Here is a 22,262-nt window from a genome sequence, read left to right on the forward strand (position 1 = left end):
TTATTTTTTTTTCATTTCTTTCCTACATTTTAGATAATTACCTTATAAGTGTTTTAAAGGCGACAGTCTAAGAACATAAAACTGAATTAAGGTAAGTTAAATAAGATACTGTTTGTAGTAGATGTAAGGACCTAAAAAATATAATTCTAAAAATATCCTTAATTAACCCGTTGTTTTTTATATAGTTCAGTAAGTAGATCATACTCAAAGATTGAATTATCATACAAAGAGTGTGTTATTGCTAATTATACTTAAAAGCAAGCCTACCTTTAACTATTTTCTTCTCTAAATCATGTATAAACAAATTACTGAAAAACCATGACTAAAACAGCAACTTTCCTATAAAACTTGATGTTGAAAAGGAAATTTGCCCAAAAGCTAGTTTCACTTGAGCTCAAGAGGTTCTCAATAATGAATCTGCTTGACAAAAGATCTTCTACCAGATCACGACAATCGGATCTGAGAAGAAGGGTCTTGACACCCAAAGATATTAATTTAGTCTTTGGAACGTATTTTAAATAATCGATTACCTGTACAGAGTTTTCAGTGAAAGGATTCCAATAGTCATAGGGTTGGACCGTTGGTATGACACTCAAATCATATAACAGTTTTACCTCTAACCAAAACTCTTTATTTTATTCTCGATTCCTTTCGCGTAATATTTTGCGAAATTTTATGGCAAGTAATACAGTTAAGTCGGACGCTTACTAACGTAGCACTGAAAAACAACGACGTAGCAGGCAATAGCAGAGCGCACGAAATACGTGCGTGCGAGTGGCTTATTCTACCTTTAAATACCTCTCTATGCGTAATAATTGATTCCCCAACCGGTATACAGATTGTAACGATTTTAGAGTCACCTGCTGGCTATCGCTGAAGATTTTGATGGTTCTGCTTTCAAGTTACATTTGGTTAAGCATTCTTGCACAAATTTCGATGACATGTAATTACGCTTGAAAATTTTGTAAGTGTTTCAGAAGACAGATAAGATATGTCTGTCCTTGGGTTAGTGCAGTATAGACCAGTTCCTATTTCAAAATTGCCCGCTTTCTCTAGTTCCATCCGTTTCTGATCCCAGTCCGCTCGGTCTGGTATGTTGACCTAGTATGAACTTGTGTTTATTGCACACCTTCTCAACTAGTTCAGTTGATTCCATCCAGACTTTGTTTGCCGAGATACCATTTATGGCATGGTGCAGCCTGTAAGTAGTTCTCATGGCTCCCCCTTTAGGTATATGTGCAGACAGGTTAGTCCAAGTAGTACTTCCATGGCGGCTATTGGGGTGGTTCTTATCGCCCCCCGTAATAAGCAAGCAGTCCAGCCTTTGCAGTCTATTAAATTTTGTTTTGACCAGTTGTTGTGTTGCTTTGCTGTGATATCGGAGGTCTGATGTCCTGTATGTATAACTACTGCATCTATTTTGGGCTCATTCTCCAAGTTTTGCCGCATATCCTGCGACAATTCCATAGGGACAGTTTTGCTTTCTTGATTCTTTTGTCAAGATGCGAAATCCAGTTAAGCGTCTTGTCTAAGGTTACCTTAAGATATTTCGCCTCCGTTGCAAATTGGATGGTTTCACCTCTCAGGATTGGCGGTTTAAGTTAGCTCATATTCCTGTTTCTGATGAACGGCACTATTACCACTTTATGCGGATTAATGGACCTTTGTTCACTCTAAAGAGCGGAGGAACAAGGTAAAAGAGGCGTGTGTCAAAGAGTAGTCCATTAAAAAAACAATTAATATTATAATTTGTTCCATAGTAGTATTAGTAGTAGTAAGAATAGGTGGCTAGAGATTAGCAAGTAGGCCTGAAAAGTCCCTTTTCGCCAACCTCAGAATCACCCATCCTTACTCCTCCATTCCCAATAGATGGACTTCAAGGCTTGCAAGTTGTCCCAGTCCAGATCTTTAAGACCTTCTCACGTGGGAGTGTCGTTGCTTCAAAAAATTTTCCTTCACAGGCGACTCCACCTATCGCAAGTTCCAAATATGTGGTGTAAAGTTTCGGACGTTCTCTTATACCAAGAAAATGTAGGTGCCTGTTTAGGCAGTTATGCACAGTTACAATTTCCACCGAGTCTTTGATCTCGTATCGCCTCTTTGTTAGCAGTCGCATTACTTTAAAGCCATCATATTGTGGTATCATCCTTGGCCTCTCTACAGTCGAAAATCTACAAGTTTGGTCAAAATCTCGAACTAATATTACGATTAATGATTAATTATTGAATGAACGCGTCATCAGACCTGATCAACAGTTTCTAAAATTTACATACGAGTCTATATCATCCGTAGTCTTCACCTTTTATTGCGCACGTTTTCTGTCTTTAAGAATATAAATTTTAGAAACTGTTGATCAGGTGTGATGATGCCTTTAGGGGCGAACCACGTGTTACCAATTAATCATTAATCGTAATATAAGTTCGAGTCTTTGACCAAACTTGTAGTTTTGTTTGTAAAACGTAGGTAAGTCTCTTATAGAAAAAATGAACGACTACTTGTACTCTCTACATTCTTTTGCCCTTCTCCAATTTTTCCTTGTTTTACCCAAGTCCAATTATTAAGTTCCTGGGAAATTTGTTTTTTACTCGGGACCTATGTGGGGGCTAATGGAAGCTTGTCTTGCTAGTCCGTTAGCCCGTTCTATGCCCTAGACACCCTGGTGTCCTGGGACTTAGTATCACTTGCTTGTGTGCTGCCAGTCTTTCCGATGCTTTCCGTTTGTTTGCTACTTCAACTATAGCAAACACCTCCGTTTGGAAAACTGTGGTGTGTCCTTAGCTGAAAGGATTCTCTTGTACTCATTTCCATCCTGTACATTCCGGCTCCGGCTGACTTGCGTGGTTTTCACCCATCTGTGTACCAGGTCTGGAAACGTTGACTAGTCTTCCCTTGTCGGAATTTTCACCCGAAAGTCTTTTTTTAACTTTAGTTCGCCACTCGCTATAGTACATCTGGATGTCAGAATTGGTATGTTTTTACATATCCTAAGAGCAATCGTCATATGGCCTTGTCTTAAGTGAACATTTGTTCCCTAACTCAACGGAGAAAAAAAATAAGTGATAAACTGGGAACTAACGTAAAATTTCTGTATAAATTTATTATAATATTATAATATACAGTGCATCCCAAAAGTTATGTCTAAATTCATTTAATATTCAGGGGTGTGTTCGAAAAAAAAACGCTCGGACACGTCGATTTTTATTTCAAGTTGCGCATTTTTGTACGTGAAGTTTGTATATACAGACGCTGCCACTGTGCGTACATTTTTGGATGAAACCTTTCCCAATCAGTGAATAGGAAGGAGAGGACCCATCGAATGGCCTGCTAGGTCGCCTGACCTAACACCAATGGACTTTTTTTTGTAGGGGATACCTCAATTCGAAGGTATTTGTTAATAGGCCAAATAATCTAGACGACTTGAAAGAGAGAATTCGCAGAGTGCGGGCCATAACTCCGGAAATGATTGAAAATGTGCAACGAGACTTTATTGATCGCCTTGGATATTGTCAAGCCGTGAATGGCAACCATTTTGAACATTTAACTTAATTTTTGTTCTTTTTTTATTTGTTACATGAATCGTCTTTTTTTCCATAACTGTTAACTTTAGGTATAAGACATGATGCATGAAACATACGTAGAATTCCACGCGAAATTCAAAAATGAAATAAAAAAAAGGTGCTTTCATTTGAAACAATTAAGTTTTTTTTTCGAACACACCCCTGAATTTTAAATGAATTTAGACATAACTTTTGGGATGCATTGTATATAATATATATTATAATTTTTTTTGTATAAATTTTCGCGTAAACTGAAGAATGAAATGCAGATATCCAATTAAAAGAAATCTCTAAAATAAAACCGCTCACCGCTTTTGTGATATGTTATATTGAATCTTCTAATCTAGAGCATCAGTATGCATTATCATAATCACAAAAGAAGTACTTCCATAACAATAATCCATTTAAATAAATTCCATTACTTTATTCAATTAAAATAATATATACAATAATAATTAATAATAAAAACAAGCTTCGATAAAACAATATACAGGGCCTTTGAAATAATATTTTAGTAATTTATAAACTACTGTCAATAGCCATTATTTAAAAGAGACACTACTATCTACTATACTGAGGAAGAATAAAAATTAAATAATAACAATTAATAAAAATTTCTTTTATAAACCAATAATTTAATTAAACGCACTTTACACAGGTAGTACATTGCTTTTTACAATAGTTTTTGCGTCAAAAAATTATAGTGCACAGAATTACGTTTTGTTATCTAACATAGGACAATTGGAATCGGTCTACCTAAAACCTACAAAATAAAAAATTTCCCTTGATACTCATAAATCTTAAGAGAGTTATATATTTTTGCAAAAGAGAAACGTGTCCCAGTTGCCCTAAAAATTGTGGTGTGCCTGTGTACCAAAAATTAAAAAAACTCTTATTAATTCGTTAAAGAATGCATTGCACTTTCACTATAACAGCTAAATATAAGAGATTTGTCAATCTTTTTTTTTTTTTAATTTAATTATCTAAAGCAAGAAGCCTATAAAAGTCAGGTCATAATATTATAGTACTGAAACCCCTTTAGTCCACGAAATATTACTCTGTAAACTGGACAAACTTGGTTTGGTGTCTTCTTAGTAGTAACAGTATAATAAAGCAGACTTCGGATTGTTATTACAAAAATTATGCCAGAATACTCATTTATAAGCTGCCTCCTTACAGTGGTTATAGATCTTAGTACATTCCAAATTATTCATTTAGAGCCTGAGCTGTTGAACATTCAGCTTATATTTGACTTCAAATAACCGTATAGTAATAAACTAAATATTACATATCTAAGACTCCCAAAATGCTGGTTATTATCATGATCTTTTAATGGAGTAATTTTTCCATAAGTAAAGCATTTTGGCACTGTTGACAGATGTAATCCAACTTTATTCTAAAACGAAATATTTAAATGATACGTAACCGTTTAAAGTTTAGCTGTTACCGACCTACTAACCACTGAATTCACAAAACACATTCGCCTCTTTTGCACCCGCATTGTTTCCCTACGTGTCACACTAGTTACTGCTTAAAATTACTTTGACGCGTCACTTTCATATTAATAATTATAGTGGATAGGCTAACACCATCTAGATATACATTTTCTACCGAGTGAAAGATGTGAATAACACTTAAGGAAAAATATAGTCCTGAGTATCCTTAGTATAAAAAACACCAAACTTACTGCCTATAATTGTGACAATTTTGAAATTTCACTTTCATGTACCAGAAGCGTTATTATAATAACTTTAGTATAAAGCCATACATAACCTAGAAATTTCAACGCTTTTGTAGGCCTATAAATATAGTTGTATATTATTGTCTAAAACCTAAACAGCTGACTGAATCCACAAAAAATGTAATTTGTGCGAAAAAGTTGGTGTTAATCCCTTTAAAATTCATCTGCCTTAGATGTGTTATTTAATTATGTTTTTGCAATAATTAACAAACTAGTCTAATTTATTGTGATTCCCCATATACTTTGTTTTGGAACTTGCAGAAAGACATATGATAATATAAAATAAATTTAATAATTCCCGTTTAAAATACTTTATTAAGACTATACCGAAGTGTTACGCCATTGCCAAGTTAATTTAAACTACTGGTCTTCAAGATTTAGAGGCGACTTTCTTACATTCTGATGATAGTCATTTAAATTTTATCTAATAATTATTATTTTGAAGAAAATTAATTATTTATATTAAAATATGCAGCAAATAAAATATGTCACTTAGAAGGTATCCTAAAAACACCTCTATAAAATTTCACACTCTAAATATGAACACTTGAAAAGTAGTTGCATGCAAAAAAACTTTTTTCATTAAAGCATTTGAAAATGCTAAGTTTGTTGCAAATCTCTGAAATCTTCGATTCTAGTCCCAAAACCCAGTTCTCAAGAAGTACAATATTCCTATTATTTTTTGTGATAAAATTTTTTATTGAGAATAACTGTTGGAATGGGACCCAAGGAACAAAAAAAAAGCCTTCTTCCAAGGAATAGTCCATCTTTTCTCAAAGAGACCGGCTTACATTAAATAGTAATGAAATAAACTGTTAAGACACAGGTCTCAAAATCACTAGGCATCATCAGATCCGCTTGTGTATTCACTAATAAAAAGAACAGAAAAAGAAGCAGAGAACAACACTACATGATACAAGTGTATCATGTAGTGTGACGGAGATTAAAACAGGTTTTATTTACGAGGGTGGTCCCAGAAGTACCCGGCCTGACCCCACTCGCGTCTATAGACTATAATCTACTTTGACTCCCTCGATCCTACAAGGTCAAGTATGTCAAGCGGCAGTAATATTTTGTAGGCTATGTAATTATTATTATTTTTGAGTTGTTTCTTGTATTGTGGCTACTGAATTCTCATAAAATGGAGCATACATGTACGATATGCACGTCAATATTTTCTAATTTAAGAAAGCACTTGAAAAAGTTTCATCCATGTAAGTTGATTTAAGTTTAGTATTAAATATAGGTACTTTTATTGTACAGCTAGGATAGAGTAGGGCAGGTTTGGACGTGGGACACCTCGACATTTCAAATTTTCGTTCTTCTTAGCGATATTTAATATAATATGTAATCTGTATTAAAGTAAACACTGCTGCCAACTACTGCAATACAACTTTTATGTTCTCTAAAAGCAGGCAAAATTGGAATGTACAGATATGAACCCAGTCCATGCCCGAAACTGCTCCAATCTAACCCACATAGTTTTTTTGTCTATTATTCCATTTATACTAGATTTATTTACTTATCGGTATTCCTATTTCAGCTGAATCATTGAATGGAATTGCACCTAACAAAACTTTCAAATGTGTTGCAATGTGTAATAAATGTTTTTTTCTTTTTTATTTGCCTATATGTTTGAAGAAATAGAAAATTTTATTATTGGACATCTCAATAGATACCACTGTCAGCAAGTTTAATCCGCAAGAAATACAGGTCTGTTTAATGTTATGTTGAGCATAAGGGTCATCTGGTATTGGTCTTGGTATTGTAGTTGGGCACTTGTGTGTGTATAATGGTAGAGGTTAGCAGGAATGTGGGTACTTACTAGTACTATAATAATTGTATAAAAACTCAATTTTTCTGTAGGGGTTTTATAGTTTCATGATGCCTAATTTGGTAGGTTCCCAAATTATTCACTTTACTCTTTTATAGTGCTTTAAGTGAAATTAGTCTACAGCTATTTATTACCTCAATGTCTAATCGATCTTCAACTGGTGTTAGAAAGAATAATCAATTTAGTGTATCTTGTGCTTGAGTCTTAATAATCAATGTACAAACTTTCATTTTTTCTGAACTTGTCTATAATTTTGTTTATTTATATTATTTTTTTTGCAGATGAAAAACATAACAATAATATATTGGTTATAAACCAGGCGAGTATTCAACAAAAAAATGAAAATGACGCATTAGTCGAAATCTTAAATAAATCTGCCTACAAGAGAGAAAAACTTTTGTACTCCACAAAAAAAAGCTCCAAGAAAACAAAAAAAAACGTGCTTGCAGCACCCAAAGCTGAGGAAGCTGATATAATAGCTAATCAACTTTTGTTTTCCACACCCAGGTCATAATATAATAATTAATAAATTGTTTATCGTTCAACTGTGTTATTTTTTCTTTTCTAAAATCATAGACCTAAAATATACCTAGATTAAGTTCATATTTTAGAACTTGAGGAGAAAATCAGTATTACACACACTCAGCAAAACAATTATCGAATAGGTAGTTGAGAAAGAGGATCAAATTCAAATGATTGCGGCCTAGGCTTTCGTTATCAATTTTGGACGTCGATGAATGAAATTTGTTGTTATGACTTCGTTTTTACAGTTTAATCACCTTAAAGAAACAGTTAAAGATTTCAGGAAAAAACACGTAATACTATTCTTAACATTAATTGTTTGAGCAGTGTAGGCATTTAAATTTCACAAGTATCTTAATTTGACCTTGTAGGATCAAGGGAGCCAAAGTAGATTATAGTCTATAGACGCGAGTTAGAGATGTCGGTAGTAGTTTGAAAAATATCAGTGTATTAGAAAGTATACAATCTATAAAGCATATGTTTCAAGTTTGAAGACGCCACTTTGTTTAGTATTTGTTTGGCAGCCATCAATAGTGAACGTTTTCAGTTAATTTGTAAAAATTGGTCATCGTTATGTGATACAATACTTTTATTTGAAAGGCCTCAGCCCAACTAATATAAAAGCTGAACTGGATTCTACTCTGGGCGAGTCTGCTCCTTGGTTAACAACAGTAAAATATTGGGTAGCAGAGTTTAGACGAGGCCGCACGAGCTGCCAAGACGAGCATCGCAGTGGTCGACCAAATGAGCTGACGACTCCAGAAATTTTAAAGAAAATTCATAAAGTGGTACTGGATGATCGTCGACTGAGGTGCGCGAGCTAGCGGACATAGTAGGCATTTCAAAAAGTGCGGTACATCGCATATTAACTGAAAATTTTGACATGAGAAAGCTGTGTGCAAGATGGGTGCCGCGTTTGCTCACACTCGAGCAAAAACAGTGTGGTGAAGATGTTTCAGTTGAGTGTTTAGCGAAATTGAATAGCAACAAAACAAAATTTTTGCGTCGTTTCATAACCATGGATGAAACATGGGTCCATGACTTCACACCTGAGACAAAAGAACAATCAAAGCAATGGCCTTAAAAGGGAGCACCGACTTCAAAGAAGGCGAAAACGTTTCATCTGCAGGCAAAGTCATGGCGTTGGTTAGGTCAGGGATCATTTTCATTGACTATCTTGAAAAAGGTAAAACTATCAACGGCGAGTGTTATGCGAACTTATTGCAACGTTTGAGCGAAGAAATCAAGCAAAAACGGCCGCATTTGGTCAAGAAGAAAGTGTTGTTTCATCAAGACAATGCACCAGCTCACAATTCCGTTATTGCAATGGCCAAAATTAACGAATTAAAGTTTGAATTGGTACCTCATGCACCCTATTCGCCAGATTTAGCCCCCTCAGATTATTTTCTGTTTCCAAACTTAAAAAAGTGGCTCAGTGGTCAAAGATTTTCCAACGATTAAGAAGTGATATCTGCATTTAATGGCTATTTGGAGGCGCAAGACAGTTCTTATTATAAAAAGGGTATCGAACTTATAAAACATCGCTGGGAAAAGTGTATAGAGCTGAAAGGAGATTATGTTGAAAAATAAATACATTTTTTTACAAAATTTTCGTACTTCTGGGACCACCCTCGTATATATACTTTACTTTATACTTTACTATATACTTTAATATATAGTAACTAGTCTCCGTCCGCTTTTAATAATTTTAACTTAATTTCTACCCTTGACTTGTATCTTGTAGTGTTCTCTGCTTCTTTTCCCCCTCTAGCTAAATCTTAGACGCATTTTCTAAATTAAACTTCAACAGTTGCTTAAGTTGATACCTTCCAGTGATAATAATGTGACGATTTTTAATTTATTTATTAATTTTTAGTGTGTTAGTTTTAGTGGACAATTTGCTTAACTAATTTTTTTTCTGTATAAATGTAATTCTTTTTATTAAACTCGGTCATATAAATGTATGTCTGAATAAATACAGTTATTACAGTAAAACTCCTCTAATTCGAACTTCTTTATCTCGAAATATTCCCTAATTCGAATATTTTATACTACCAAAAAAGGTATCATCAAGTTTATATGATATTTTATCTCTATAAGTCGAATTTCTCTATCTCGAATTTTTCTATAAGTCGAAATAACGTTTAACGCATTGCCGATGGCTAACTCGAATTTTGCGGGGAAGTACAGACATTTTTCTAGGAAAAAATCTGTTTGTTACATGGATTTGCTATTGCATCATTTTTCTTTTTATTAGTTCAAACGGAAAAAGGCTCTCATCGCGACGTGGCGGTTTTGTGGTTACAGTTTTTTGGTGCGTATGCGAATTAAGACAATTTGTTTTTATTAAAAATAATTATGGCTAAGAGAAAATTAAAGTGCTTACCATTATGTGAGAAATTGAAATTAATTGCTGAAGTGGAAAAAGGTGAAAAGAAAAAGAAGGATATTGCCGAACAGTTTGGGATACCACCCAATACTCTGTCAACGATCCTAAAAAACGAGGATAGACTTTTAGAAAAAAAAGATGATTACGCTTCAAACTGTAAGAGGAGAAGGCTTACACCTTGTGTAAATGAAAATATTGATGAAGCAATGCTTAAGTGGGTTACTATGGCACGAAATAAAAATCTCCCTCTATCTGGAATTCTTATAAGAGAAAAAGCTAAGGAGTTTGCAACTGCTTTAGGGCGGGACGATTTTGCAGCTAGCATAGGATGGTTAGATAAGTTTAAAACTAGGCATAACATCGTTCAAATGTTTTTATGTGGTGAAAGTGTTTCTGCAGATTTGGCGTCTGGTGAAGAATGGCAAAAGAATGTATTGCCCACTCTGATCGGTCAACATTTTTAATGCTGATGAAACATGAGTTTTCTTTAAATGTTTACCCAACAAAACACTAGCATTTAAAGGACAAAACAGCAAGGAACGAATTACAGCTATGGTTGGAAGTAATATGAGTGGGACTGAAAAGCTTAGGTTGCTAATCATTGGTAAGTCAAAGAATCCACGTTGTTTTAAGGGCATTAAATCATTTGTAGTGGACTATGAGTTTAATAAAAAAGCATGGATGACAAGTGAGATTTATGAAAAATGGCTATTAAAGCTTGATAAGAAATTTGCAGCCCAAAGAAGAAAAGTTTTACTATTCGTTGATAATTGTCCTGCACATCCCAAGTCTGTTGAATCTAAGTTAAAAAATATTAAACTTGAATATTTTCCGCCTAACCTTACGTCAATCTTACAACCCATGGATCAAGGAATTATAAAAAATTTGAAGCAACATTATAGGAAGCGGATTGTTATGAAAGTTTTAGCCCATATGGAAGTGGCAACTCCTACAACTGTGACGTTACTTGACGCAATTCAAGATCTTAATAAAACGTGGACTCTGGATGTAAAAGAACAAACCATTGCTAATTGCTTTAGAAAAGCAGGATTTGTTAAAGATAAAGTTCAACAAGATGCTGATAACTGGGACGAGGATGACCTTGTTCCATTATCTGAATTAAAAACCCTGTGGACCTCATACAGAAGGGCTATAAACATGAGTGATGTTTCATTTGAAGACTATGTGACGATTGATGATAATGTACAAACAACAGGTTTTCCAACTGATGAAGAGATCCTAAAAAGCGTAATAGAAAATCTTGTTCCAAATAAAAAAGGTAGGCTAGTCTAGATTATGCCTTTTTAGATTGTAAGAATTGTTTTGTATTGTTTCAGACCCTGAAGATGATGGCCAAAGCGAAGGTGAGACTGTTCCGACACCTACAATTGACGAGACGATTTCTGCTATTGAAAAGATAAGATGTTTTATTTTATCCAGAGAAAATATTCCATATGAAATACACAATTCTTTAAATTTATTAGAAGATTATATAGATAAGGAAAAATGGACCAATTTCTCACAAAAAAAAATAACTGACTTCTTTAAAAAAAAATTATAAACATATTGATATGCATACATATTATGTAACACATACAACATACAAAATTTTAGTTTTATACGAAGAAAATACTTTTTTTGGTACTAATAAACAATAACCCCTTAATTAGGCGTTTTTTTCTGTAAGTCTATTTTTCCATAAGTCGAATTTTTTAGTCTGTCCCTTGAAGATTCGAGTTAGAGAAGTTTCACTGTAATATTACGGAAATCTTTGTTTTATAAAACATATTTTGAAAAAAAAACACTTTTTTCCCATTTTTTATATCGAGTACTTAACTGATTGGCTTCTGAGCCCTCCATATAATCATTCAAATTTATGTCCCATAAGTAACTCGTGTTTTATGTTGAACTAATTGACAGATACCAATGTTTTTTTTGCGTGTGTTAGCAAATGGCATTTGTTGCCCAAAAATTAGTACCTATGTTTTGCAGACCAATTTTTAGCAAGTTTTGCAAATTTATAAAATAACTGTAAAATAATTTAGAGTTTGCATCTTAATAAATAAAAAAGTATCTCAAATTTTTTCTTTAAAATCTTATATTTTATTAATTTCCCAAAACTTACCTAATTTGACTTACTAGGTTTTTGTCTTGTACGTGAGTCTTATCTTAAATTTGATAAATAGTAGTAACCTATTATAACATAAAAACAACAACATAAATGTATTACACTTTGTCAACGATTTGCTCAGTTCTATTAAAGCAAAGCATATAGGGACATTCGCGCAATGCATAAATACATCGAAAATGTACATCTAGTTTCACTGCCGCTTGCAATTTATGAATCATCTACTGTAACTCTATTATTAATATTATTATTATTATTTTATTTTAAAATATACAACGCAATAATACCAGAAATGAAATAAAATGTTTAAAACTTTGTTTAATAAGTTCATAAAACATACAGCTTGATGAAAATCGTTACTTTTCCCTGATGATTTCGAGCGAAACGTGCAAAAGCAATATTTATTGTCAAAAAAAAGATGTATTTGACCTGAAAAAAATGCACGTTTGGCTCGAAAATTCCAGTAATGTCTACATAAATATCGGTATATATACTTTCTGTATTCACTTCTAGAACTTCATAGTTTAAGAGCTGTTAAGGAATCTTTTTCCAGAGAGAATTTGCACTAGATTTAGACCCGCCAAAACACAAAAATATGGACGTTTTCTTGGCTAAATTTAGAGAGAAGCTCATAAATTTACCCCTTAATTCTGGTTTAACAGCTTCCGAACTATTAGGTTATTACTACTTTCTCTAAAAGCCGAAAACAGTATTTTTATCAACATTTGTTGCACGTGATATTTTCATATAAAATTATTTAGATACAAGGTACCCCAACTAAAAGTAATATTTTGGGTGTTAGAATGGGTGAATATTAGTGTAGGTGTTCTTTTTTTTAGGAAATTATTTATAGTATTCCTTGTAATGTAGATTAGTGTAGTGTATGGTTACTACTGCTCCTTTTAGTAACAATGCTGTACCAATGCGCCCTTAAAATTGGATCTATATGGATTATTTTTATTTGTATTTAAAACAAACCCTGTAAGACAATCGCTTCCAATGATAGATATAATTAATGAAATTTTAATATTATGTCTGATAATTTAGCCAAGTAATAAATGTGATATAAAAATGACGTTTTTTGAGGATCACGGGCCATTTGAGAATACCATAGTTTAAATATCGCGTATTAAATTGTCAACTGGTTTTCTGAGCTTACCGACTTGAGTGAAAAATTGGTCAATCATCGTCTGAAGTATATAACCCATATTTTAGCGAGTAAGCGCCTTACGATGTCTTAAGCGTTACGACATAATATTTTTTCGCTCGAATAACGTCATGTCCAACTGCTGTTAGAATCTAAATAGTTGCTACGTTTTCGTGGGTATTAAATTTATTTGAAAACGGAATTAAACCATGAAAACACCCACTTGTCTCAGTTTTCAAAGCATTTTGAGACTAAATCCAACCTCATATCCATAATTTTTTAAGGTCGGATCTAGATCCTAACGAGATCCAAATTAGTTTGCCCCATTCCTATTTTTCTTTATGACTATGACTATTTTTTTAAAATGCATAAACAATTGCAATAAATACTTATAGGAAAATTAGTCATTGATTTTTAAATTGAAATTACACGAGATATATCATTTACCTACTTTCTTTAATTAATTAACTTTCAGTACTACTTTTACTAAAAGAAAAACAAAAATCGGTGTAATTAATAATTATCCCAAATTTCTCATTCTCAAAGCTTCTCAACGTAAATAAACTTTATTTTTTTTAATTTTTAAGGGTTTAGTTGGCTAAATGGTCAAAAAAACAATCCAAGCTTTTCAATTTTTTTTCTTTAATAGCCAACGTTTCAGCCTATATAAGGCCTTTCAGGGCAAACAGAAATATCAAAGCTCTTCGTTTAATGGTGATAAATAGAAAACGAAGAGCTTTGATGTCTAAGTCTTTTAGCAGCGGTATAACTTAAAATGGAAGAATGAACTATTGAGCACTTGATATGCGTTAAGGATGTTGGCACAGGCATAACTTGCAATGTAGCCTTAAAAGGCCTTTCTAATTGTGTTTTGACTAATAAGTGGTAGTAACAAACGTGGCAACACTACTTTACAATTTAGCAATATAGAACTTTGGAAATCAAGGTCGATGACATATCGGGGAATCACCAGTCACTCGACTAATCAACTCGCAATATTTTTGCCTTATTGGGTAGCTCTACGTGAATATAATTTACAAATTGATAACAAATAACCCATTTTTTTAATAGTAATTTATACCTACATTTTAAGTATCTTAATTTTTTTAATGATACTTACCAAAAACACGAATACTTTTGTACACGATGTTCTTGGTAATTTAGAATCTTAAAAGCATTGGAAGTTTCAGAAAAAAATAACTGTCAAAATAATTTAAAAAGAAGCATTCTAATTTAAGATTTATTTAAAGTATTCATTAAATTAAATAGCTTTGAACTGCAGTTTTCAAATATAAATACATCAATTTTCGAAACGCGTAATTCAAACTCCGCTGGTATCCCCTTCGAAGGAAATAACTCGATTTAAAAATTGTGAATCCATGACGAGTTCGCACTGTATTAGTCGACCGCTTCCCACATTTACATAGCACTTTTCACAGTAAACTGTTTTTTAGTAACAGTTTTTTTCAGAACTGAAAAGCAGGGTGAAGCAGCTTCTGAAATAGCAGCCCATGTCTATTTGACGACAATCCACTCTCTAGTGCCTGACTGGGAATTACTTATGTAATGTTAATATAGTCATAAGTAAACAGATGGATTCCAAGCACTTTCGTGTGTAATTTATCATTGTTAGATGATAAGAAGAAACTTGAAAATGGCTTCAGAAGTGTGGTTTCGCGAACTTAAATGGGGCCATACGAGCACCGATGATGGTGAATTTTTCTAATTGAAAATTAAAAATGAAAAGTAAACTATATTTGTGGTTTGTAGGTCTTAGAAATCGATAGCAAAAGCTAAAGAATTCTATGCCAGATTTTACAGAAATAAAAATGTTCATGCAGGCTAAGGCTGGATTGCCAATTTTCGAAAAAGATTTGAGAGAACTGTTATCGAATGATTTGTCAGCTGTTAAATCCTTTATAGCTGAATTGGATTATACTATAAAATTACTAGGCCAAAATCACAAATTTATAATGCTGATGATTCTGCATTGTTTTGAAAGATGCTTTCAGATGGCACCCTGGTGGGTTCCAAAGAAAAAACTGTTTATAGATTTTTTCACTTTTCTTTAAAACTTTTAGGTTATGTCAAAAAATGTTTCAAATAAAAATTGTGTATTTTTTAATTATCCACAACTTTTATATTTAACTTTTTTTGATACAAGTATTTACGCCGTAAAAATCTAGCTCCTGCATTTTTGATCTACAGTAGTGGCCAAAATTAGATAGACAAAGTATTATTTTCATATAATTGTTTAAAGATTTACTCACAGGTCCTCTAGATTTTTAAATTATTGTTATTTGTAAGGCGGTCTATAAAAAGATACCAATAAATTTCAGTTAAATATTTAGCTTGCTATCAGATAATATACAGCTGGTCAAAAGTAGATACGACAAAAACAATTTTGGAATTATTTTTTTGTCTAGATATTTATAAAATAAAATTAGTATAGTATTGCTTCTCTTTAACTCAAGGTGCAACATGCCACGCGGAATTAGATTCTCTCTTGATTTAAGACAACGCATTATTAATGCATATCGCGCGGGTGATCGTCAAATTGATATTGCTCGTAGATTTGATGTTAAAAGAAAAGCTGTTTGGGCAATTATCAAAAGATATGAAAGGACAGGATCATTAGAGCCAAAAAATAAATCTGGTCGACCAAAAAAAAATGGACATTAGGGCTGTACGCAAATTAAAACAAATTAGCCAGAATAACCCTTTCATGACTTCTCGTCAAATTCAGATAGAATTACAGGCTCTAGGGATTTGTAATGTGTCCTCAAGGACTGTAAGACGAAGGTTGGTAGAAGAGAATCTATTTGAACGTAACAAAGCATGAATGGAAACGTGTTTGCTAGATCAACGAATCGAAGTTTAATTTGTCTAATTCCGATGGAATTCAATATGTTAGACGTCCTTCCAAGTACACAAAACACACAGTGAAGCATGGAGGTGGATCAGTGATGGTTTGGGGTTGTTTCTCAGGTTATGGAATGGGCCCGTTACATCGCATAGAGGGCATAATGGACAGGTTTATGTACAGGGATATTCTCAGAGATGTAATGTTGCCCTATGTCGAAGACAATTTACCATTGAGATTCCAATTCCAGCAAGATAATGACCCGAAGCATTCCTCCAAAATTATGAAGCAATTTTTCAAAGAAGAAAAGTACCAGTTTTAAAATGGCCATCCCAGTCACCCGATCTTAATTCCATCGAAAATTTATGGGAAATTGTAGATCGTGATATTAGGGATACAAACTATTCAAATAAAGGTGAATTATTCGAACGGTTGCAACAGAAATGGAAAAATATTGGTTTTAAACTCATAGACAATCTTATTGAATCAATGCCACGTAGATCTCAGGATGTAATAGACAATAAATATTGTAGATGGTTGGTTATTTTTTAAATTTGTCTATCTACTTTTGTCCAGCGTATATTTAGTTATTTCTTATTATTTACCAAATTAGGTGATTGTTTTCCAAAGAATGTTTTATTATTTTTATACATGTTTATGTTGCCCATAATATACTTAAATATCTTTATGATAGAATTTTTATTTCCTTTGATTTTTTTAAAAAACCATTTGTCTATCTACTTTTGGCCATTACTGTAAGTATTTGTTATTCCTATTTCTACCATTTCCCGGTGAGCTAATACACATACACTAGAGAGTGATTCTTAGTGGGAGACCAATTTAACCATAAAGTTTATTTCTAATAATAACTTTGAAATTAAAAAATGTCTTATAGAACACTGCTCTTCGGTAGTCAGATGATTGCACTTGATGAATTATTTATTTAAGTTTATTGCTAAGCAATATTTTTATTGAAGAAAATAAACTCTTAATTGGGGCAGCTTGTTTAAAATAATTATACAGTTTACTGAATATTCCGCGATATTTAAAACAAAGTAAAATTTTAAAAATTCTTTTGGAAAAAATACCATCTCCGGGGTGACTATAAACCATGTTACACTAAACAAACACTTTGGTTCGCCTCTACTACATTTACACAAAAAATAGACATATAAATAAAATCTCGCTTTTATGTTAGAATCGGTTGATTATTAAAAGTATCTTCTATATGAAAAAAAAAATACATTTTACCAGTTTTGCTTCCTTGTTGTATTATAAACTGCATTATGTCGCATATACAACACCTAATATACATACAAATTATTCAATAAAAGACCTAATAGAGAAAAAAATAAGTGAAAATATTTACACAGAAATTTAAATGGGTTTTTCGATAACCAGAAAAGTTGCTTTTAGTATTTTAAAGTTGACTTGTCCGGTTGACCCAACACCACCTACGTTGGTGCCGTGCACTTTACGGTGATGATAGAAAGTATTCAAAGACTCCAATATGTAGTACTGCAGAAATGTTACCGTGTTCAAAAATATGCAAATATGGATTGTGATGCAATTAATTAGACCAAAATTATTCGAGGTGTCAACAACACATGAAAAATTTAGTCCTTTACATGTTCCTACTAATACTACATATTAACATAGTTGTATTCCTAGAATAATTCCCAATATACACCAAACAGCCATTTTTAAGTGAACCGCACTGTCCGCCATCAGTTGCCCGTTAGAGTGTCATCCAATACAATTAAAATTTACTCTCTTAATAAGAGAATACTTCCTCGTACTAACAAAAAGAACTAAAAAAAAAAAAAAAACTCCAGGGGCGCGTCATCATCCGCGTAAACCACCGCTCCCTTCTCCCGCCACACTACTGTCCGGTACACGCACGCAGAAACAAAAAAAAACTAATCTCAGCCCCAGCACCTACTGCGCGGGCCTTCTGCGCACAACACGCCTATCTCTCTAAGCTCGGCTCGGTTCTTTCACGGTCGTATCCTAAGCAACCGCCGACCCTGATGTGTTCGGGATCGGCGTGTTGCTCACGTCGGTCGGGTGATCCGTTGCGCTCCCGCCTCCCGAGGCGTTCTCTTGCCCCGAACTGCCTTCCGCCCCTTGTCCGGATTGCAGGCCCCGGGGTAGCAAAATGCTGTTCAGGGATGGCTGTATGCTTAATTCTGAAAAGAATTTTTGTTATAAAAAAAAAAGTATTAGGCAAACAGTTTCAGATATCTACACAAAACAGAATCTGTTCCTCCACACTGTAGCTTTATCAATTTTGAAATGTGTATATTTCAATCAAAATTAATGAATACAATTAGTATAGTGAGTATAAGGGTGCCTCGCTCCATATAAAATCAATATTTTAAGTACTCTAAAATGAAAAACAAATGCTAAATTACACAGACCTCATTACGTGGCTACAGTTATCAGATACACTACAATAGGTTTGTTCTCATAGCAGTAAAAAACAAGTTTTTTCGACAAATACACATGCGCAATAGAGTAAAATGCGTTTGTACAGGAACTTCTGATCGGTTTCAAATCAAAAGTTTGATGTTCTTACACAAATTTCTGATCGTCATCTGATAGTCAGACTTGTTTTCGGATTTATTTCAAGCAAAGTGTCAGAGAATTCGTGTAGAAGTGTGAGAGAAGCAGGTTTACGAGCCAGAGTGTCAGCTAGAGCTCCACTTCTTACCAGAACATCGGGTAGCAAGATTGCAATTTGCGAGAGAACACGCAAATTGGAATATTCAAGATTGGTCCAATATTTTATTCACGGATGAATCAAGATTTTGTCTATATTCATCAGATGGGCGTGTACCAGTATATAGGCGACGTGGTGAACGGCACGATCAGGTTAATTTTTGTCAAACTGAAAGCTTTGGTGGTGGCTCTATTATGGTTTGGGGAGGAATTTCTTTTGAGGGTCGCACGGAGCTAGTACCAGTGAATGATGGAAGACTAAATCCTGACAGGTACATAACCGATATCCTAGAACCCTATGTAGTGCCCTATATGCCATATATCGGTGATAATTCTGTGCTAATGCGTGATAATGCTCGTCCACACGCTGCTTGAGTTGTTGGGCAATACTTAGAAGAGGTCGAGATATCCACCCTAAATTGGCCTGCACGTAGCCCGGACCTTAATCCGATAGAACATGTTTGGGACCATCTAGGATGGCAAATTCAGCAACATCCAGCACCAATAAGAACACTAGATGATCTTCAAAATGTTCTTTTTGACTTCTGGGCAAACGTGCCGCAAGAATACCTCCAGAACCTATTTAGAAGCCTTCGAAGACGAATGGAAGCTGTAATTAGAGCCAGGGGCGGTAACATACGCTATTAGAACTTCATTGGCTTAAATAAAGTTCATTTTTTTTGTATACAGGTTTTGTAAAATTTTTTTGATTTTTGTATGTTTTGGTAAATCAAAATGTTTGTCCTCTGTAGATTGAACTGATTTAAAATAAATGTTGCAAAAGTCGTATTATTTGGTGATTTAATTATCAATATCAATAAAATTTTAAAAAACAGACAAAAAAATTTAAATATTAAGGAAATAATAAGTGATGCGATAATTTTTGTGGGCTGTGTATTTCAAATAGGTAGAGAATAATAAACTGTAAATTTCTGAGAGTTTTAATAAAATTTTTATTATTTTAATTAATGTTTATTTAAATCAGTGACGAAAAAAATATTTTACATACATTATTGGCGGGTCACCCTGTACCCCTTTTGCATACCTTATAAAGATTACTATCTACCTACTACCTATTTGAAATAGACTATATATTACTCTCTACCTATTTGAAATAGACTATAGATTTAATTTTTAAAACGGTGTATACGGGTGCGAGTAGTTAAGGGTTAGGTTTAGTGCATATCGTCATATACATAATTCTTTTTGTAATACTGGGTTAAGCCCGTTGATAAAACAAATATTTGAAATCTTACCTTGTTCCGTAAAATTAAATAGCGGAGGTAGCTCGTTGCCGTTAGGCAGGCGAGCTCCGGGTTCCCGGAGTTCGTTGAAAAATGCGTGCGCGCAGGCCTGCAGCGGACTGATTCGGGCGGAGGGCGTGTACTCCAGAAGACGGGCCACCAGCTCGATGGCTTCCGGCGGAGTCCTTTGGCGGAACACCTGCAACGAAATAAGCTATTCTAGAATTGGCTATTGGTTATTGAGTACACAAATTTTTGACGTCATCCGTTAGTTTGAATAAATAGTAAATCATTAATGGGTAACTAAAAGTATTTCGGTCATCGTCCACTAACTTTATTTAAAAACTCTTAATCCGACTTGTTTCGGACATATAACATGTCCATCATCAGGGATAACAAATTAAGAGCTTTTGTCAATTCATCTTATAGTTCAAGTGTCTCAGACAAGGTTAAAACGACTAAAAATTAATAAAAATGGCATATTAGGATACATGAAAATGGCACAATTGACTTGGATTTACAAAAACTTTAACTACATAATTAAGACAATAGGCCAATAATAATACAACTATTGTTTTGTAAACAAGAACAGAGAACGGTTCTGTTTGTTCGAAACGTCTCTCTTTTTGCACACAGACATGTTGGATAAATTGTTTTTAAATAGATTTAGTAAAGGAGGACCGAAATACTTTTAGTTACCCATCGATCTATTAACTCCACTGCAAGAATGGACTACTTCTTCAACTGTAAATGATTAAGTTGAAGCATGTACCGATTTTATTTCGAGCAGACGTGTGGCCCTGGGTTCGAGTCCCAGACTTGGCATGGAGGTTTGGGAGTGTCCGTTTAGTTTTAAATATTATAATGTATATCAATCGAAGTGGCTAAATGTGCCCAGCACAGTACTTGAGTTACTATTTTAGTGAAAATCTATTTAGAAAATACTATCTCACATGCTCAATTTTTGAAAAGAAAATAAACTTATTCAAGTATTTAGAAGAAATATGAACTTAAATCTTTAACAATACCTTTCATTATACAAGGTACGGCAGTGGAATGTGACGTTTTTCGCTATACTGTAGTGATTAGACATTTTGTTATAAAAATCTGAAAAATAATAATTATTTAATGCAGTTTTTAATAGTTACAGTTTAGTATTATTTTTGTTCATCAATTCTTTTCTCCTAAGTTATGTTATTCTTTAGCTTAACATAACTGAGGGGCTGGTTTAAATACACTTTAGACTTTAATTACGCCCATACGAAACAATCTGGAGCCTTTGAGTTAAGGTCTCCAGTTCGGGAAATTAATCTCCCAGAAAACTTATTCCGTAAAAACTGCATAACTATTCTAGAGGTATGACTAGTTGTCCCATTCTGTTGAAACCATATTTTGTGATCTTCAACTATCAATCTACGTAATTTGACCGTAACAAATGTAGCAATAATTAATATTGTTGCCTGGCGATAAAGAAAGGAGACTTGCTTTTTGTATCTGGTTATGTAATAACCAGATACAAAAATTATGTAATAAGGTTTACTTGATTTTATTTTTATATTTCAAAGCCATCTTGCCTAAATTTGGTAAAATCATTAATATCGCTATAGGTTTGTTATTTTTAGGTTTAGGCTATTAGTATAAATAAACTTTTTTATTAAGAAAATTCCATTTAACAAAAGTATATTTTTCAAATTTTTTCGAAAACGAGACATTCTATTTTTTCCATTTCAATAAAAAAAAACCGTACTAATTTAGTCGAATTTTTTTTTTCGTCGCTAATTTAACCGACCCTGTATCATATACTCAGCACTATATAATAGTGCCGACTCAAACGGAGGATGTATAGCATACACTCACGAAAATCTAAAAAAATACATGGACCAGATAATATTCTAGTGAAAAAGATCCAAAAAGACACTAGCGGGATCTTAGTTAAACTATTATCTTAGATCTTAGTTATACTATCAACCACTGGGAAAATACTAAAAGACTGTCTGAAGTCCTTGTTTATAATATTGATTAAAAAACTTGGATTTTTATGAAATTCAAACTGAGGTGAACCGATTTTCAATTTCAAAGGGACATAGAAAAATTAAGAGACCAAATTTATACCAAA

General features: G+C 33.4%; 1 protein-coding gene across 6 annotated transcripts in view; it reads right to left on the bottom strand.

Moving 5' to 3' along the window:
• Positions 1-3,966: 3,966 nt before the first annotated feature.
• Positions 3,967-22,262, bottom strand: part of LOC126738978 (protein kinase shaggy) — a 66,555-nt gene continuing 48,259 nt past the window's right edge. For all 6 annotated transcript variants that reach the window (XM_050444494.1, XM_050444496.1, XM_050444490.1 and 3 more), the window contains exons 7-8: positions 20,159-20,345; positions 3,967-18,370 (exon numbers count right to left, since the gene is read on the bottom strand). In XM_050444494.1, the coding sequence (XP_050300451.1) occupies positions 18,192-18,370; positions 20,159-20,345 (366 nt within the window). In that variant the 3' untranslated portion in view covers positions 3,967-18,191. The remainder of the gene's footprint in view (positions 18,371-20,158; positions 20,346-22,262) is intronic.

This window comes from Anthonomus grandis, chromosome 7 (assembly GCF_022605725.1).
Source record: "Anthonomus grandis grandis chromosome 7, icAntGran1.3, whole genome shotgun sequence".
Classification (NCBI taxonomy): Eukaryota; Metazoa; Arthropoda; class Insecta; order Coleoptera; family Curculionidae; genus Anthonomus; species Anthonomus grandis.